General features: G+C 43.8%; 1 protein-coding gene across 1 annotated transcript in view; it reads left to right on the forward strand.

Moving 5' to 3' along the window:
• LOC125044308 overlaps window positions 1–2,302 on the forward strand; it is a 3,222-nt gene extending 920 nt beyond the window's left edge. Inside the window, exons 1-4 of the mRNA XM_047640908.1 lie at window positions 1–222; window positions 444–526; window positions 723–824; window positions 992–2,302. The exon at window positions 1–222 is cut by the window's left edge and continues 920 nt beyond it. Of these exons, the coding sequence (XP_047496864.1) occupies window positions 448–526; window positions 723–824; window positions 992–1,245 (435 nt within the window). The 5' untranslated portion in view covers window positions 1–222; window positions 444–447 and the 3' untranslated portion in view covers window positions 1,246–2,302. The remainder of the gene's footprint in view (window positions 223–443; window positions 527–722; window positions 825–991) is intronic.
• The last annotated feature ends 581 nt before the right edge of the window (window positions 2,303–2,883 follow it).

The raw sequence follows: 2,883 nt of genomic DNA on the forward strand, positions 1-2,883 counted from the left end.
ATAAAATAAATCCACATGGCTACAAATGATAATGTGTGTAAACGCGTCCGGGTGTGTTCAGCAGCAGGTCGGCGGTCCATGTAGGTTTACAGGTCATGAGCGCGTGAGTCCAGTGGGAGAGACTATATAAACCCCAGTATGAATACGCTCAACTCTGCTAGCGTCAACCATTCGGTGTCTGGCTACAGTGCGGCGCGGACCTCCTAGTATACACACACTTATGTGAGTATACTCGTGTGGTTCGGGACTTTGTATAGAGCCTGTGGTTTAGTGACTTCTCTCCTGAAGGAAACACGGGACTTGAGATATTGTCTTTGTGGTAGAGACTCTTGCTGATATAAGGTGTTTGAATATTGTCTCTTGTCGTAAATATTTTGATGTGTCCGGAGAGGTAATAGTTAGACCATTCGCTTACTTTGATTTTTTCTCTCTCTCTTTTTCAGAATCATGAAGCGAACTTTATTGCTGTTGGCCCTCGTGGTGGGCATGGCCGTCGCAGAGGAGCAGGAGGAGGGCAGAGCTGATGGTAAGGACACGACTCTCTGGCTCTGTGTCTCTATTTCTTGCTCTTTGTTCATCTGTACTTATTTGTCTCTAATGTGTTATATTTATCTGTGAGGTTTATGTTCAGTGGCGAAATCCTGTGTCATAGATGATGCATGAGGAATATTTTAGTCTTAGAAATAATAAGTGTTAACAGTGAATCTGTTTGTCTTACCCAGTCCTCAAGTTGGCCAAGAAAATCAGCCTTCTTGCGCCCCTCGGCAGCCTCTTCGAAATCGCCATTCAGATCGTGATCCTCGTCGCCCTCGTCCTCCTCATCGGTGAGTATGAGGCGCCTCGTCGCGAAGATTTCGATGCCTCCTAAGTAGTGATCTTCGTGATGACGCCTACCTCGGCAATCGAGGTTTGGTTAAGGTGTGGCATAGTTGCAAATATGTATTTTTTATCCTCCATGTTCCTCAGTGTTGCTTCTCTTATTTCCACGCAGCAACCCTCAAGCCTTCCGTTGAAAACGCCTTTGGGAGCGACTACGACTACGGCTACGCCACCGGCTACTACCCCGGCTACGAGAATTCTGGCTACGACGTCGGCGTCAGCGGCAGCAGCTACTCCTCCACCGGTGGCGGCGCCGGCGGTGGCCACTACAAGCGGTCCGCCGAGACTCCCTCGTTCATGAACCTCCCCATCGTCCAGCGGCTGGCTGCCCGCGTCCACGAGGCCATCGAGAATTACGAGTTCTAAGATGCAGCTCCGGGTGGACTCGGGGAGGATCGGCATCTCCCGCGGCCGAAGGCGTCCCTCGCGATGGCCGAGGCTGGCGAAATATTGCCGAAAACAAAAGAGAATCTTGTCAAGTGCCTGTAAGTCCGTGTCCCGCCACCCCAGGCCCTTCAGCCACTCCCCGACGGGGCATCCGTCTGGAGGCGCTGTGTCGCCGGCTCGACACTCCTCCAGCATTGCATAGATATATTATATATATTTATTTCCCATTTGTTGTAACACACTAATGTTTGTTTAAGTTTTTCGGACAGACATTAGACAGACGATAGAACACCGGAAGGACAGCACAAACTGCGTGAGACAAACAGCTCAACGTATAGAATGATTGACCCCGACTCTGAACACCAACGCTCACCTTCTGACCCCCAACCGCACTTCCCTCGATTAGATTTGACAACATCCCCCACCAAACCTTAACGATACAACCTTATCCCTCTCTCTACCGAACTTCAAATGAGTCAATCACCATAGCTTTACAGTACGCAAGTGCCAGATTCCTTATAGTCACGATAAACTGTGATGCCAATCAGGGTACGTTAGTCAACTAGTTTTCGTACTAGAAATCCCAGTATTTCTGTAGCTCTCTGTATAGTGGACGTTAGACTTCCAGACACCTGACACATCGTAACAACGACCCGTAGGAACTTCATCAATGTTCACAGACCCAGCGGAGTAGCGTATTCTAAGGACCTGACTCATTCATAGACAAACTGACAGACGCTTTCCGCTGCAGACAAACAATTTTCCTTGTCACAAACGGCTTCAGTGACAAAGAAAATCCATATCGACGAGACAAAAAATACAGGACCGACTTCATTGATTGAAAAATGTTCCTACATCGCAACCCATGACTGACCAAAGTTTGTGTTGTTATTTGTAAAGTTTTGTGACTTGCTTTGTACAGTTGACGCTAGACCATGCACCTTTGTATGTATTATTTTTGTAAATGGACTGTGTTATTTATTTATTTATTTTTGTATTCTACCTTTAGGCAATAAATATTGTTAAGTTATTTCTATATATTAGTATCTATTATACCAACCTTCTCAGCTCTTTGAATAAGGAAATTCGGATGAAGAATACAAGAGTAAGTTTATAATTCCTAAGAACTTACACGAAAGAACTATAAAAGATATTCACAGCATATGAATTAAATAGAACATCTCGTTAAAAATTCCAAACTAGAAAAAACTATTACACACCGAAAATAAAAGAATGACATTTTACCTCCAAATAAAACCCACAAGAGATATTGTGATTATTTTTTTCTTACATTTTTCAATTGCAATAAAAATATCACAGGTTCGATGCAGTTTATACGATCATGTGCACCAGTTCCTCATTGCAACTGCAACAACAACCACCTTGCCATCTTTATTCGTGTCATGTCTTCACTTCATCTGTTCATCCTTTCGTAATATCCACTATCCACACTTTATCACTCTCTTCTCATCTCTATCCATTTTTATTTTTTACTCTTTAAATTTTCTTCAAGATAGTCCTCGTTAGAATTTCCACTTCGATAAAATCAAATTCTTTGTTGCTATAGCATTTATTTCTGTGTCTCTTTTTTTTCCCTATTTATCTCATCGTGTCTTT

The sequence above is a fragment of the Penaeus chinensis genome, chromosome 35, assembly GCF_019202785.1.
Source record: "Penaeus chinensis breed Huanghai No. 1 chromosome 35, ASM1920278v2, whole genome shotgun sequence".
NCBI lineage: Eukaryota > Metazoa > Arthropoda > Malacostraca > Decapoda > Penaeidae > Penaeus > Penaeus chinensis.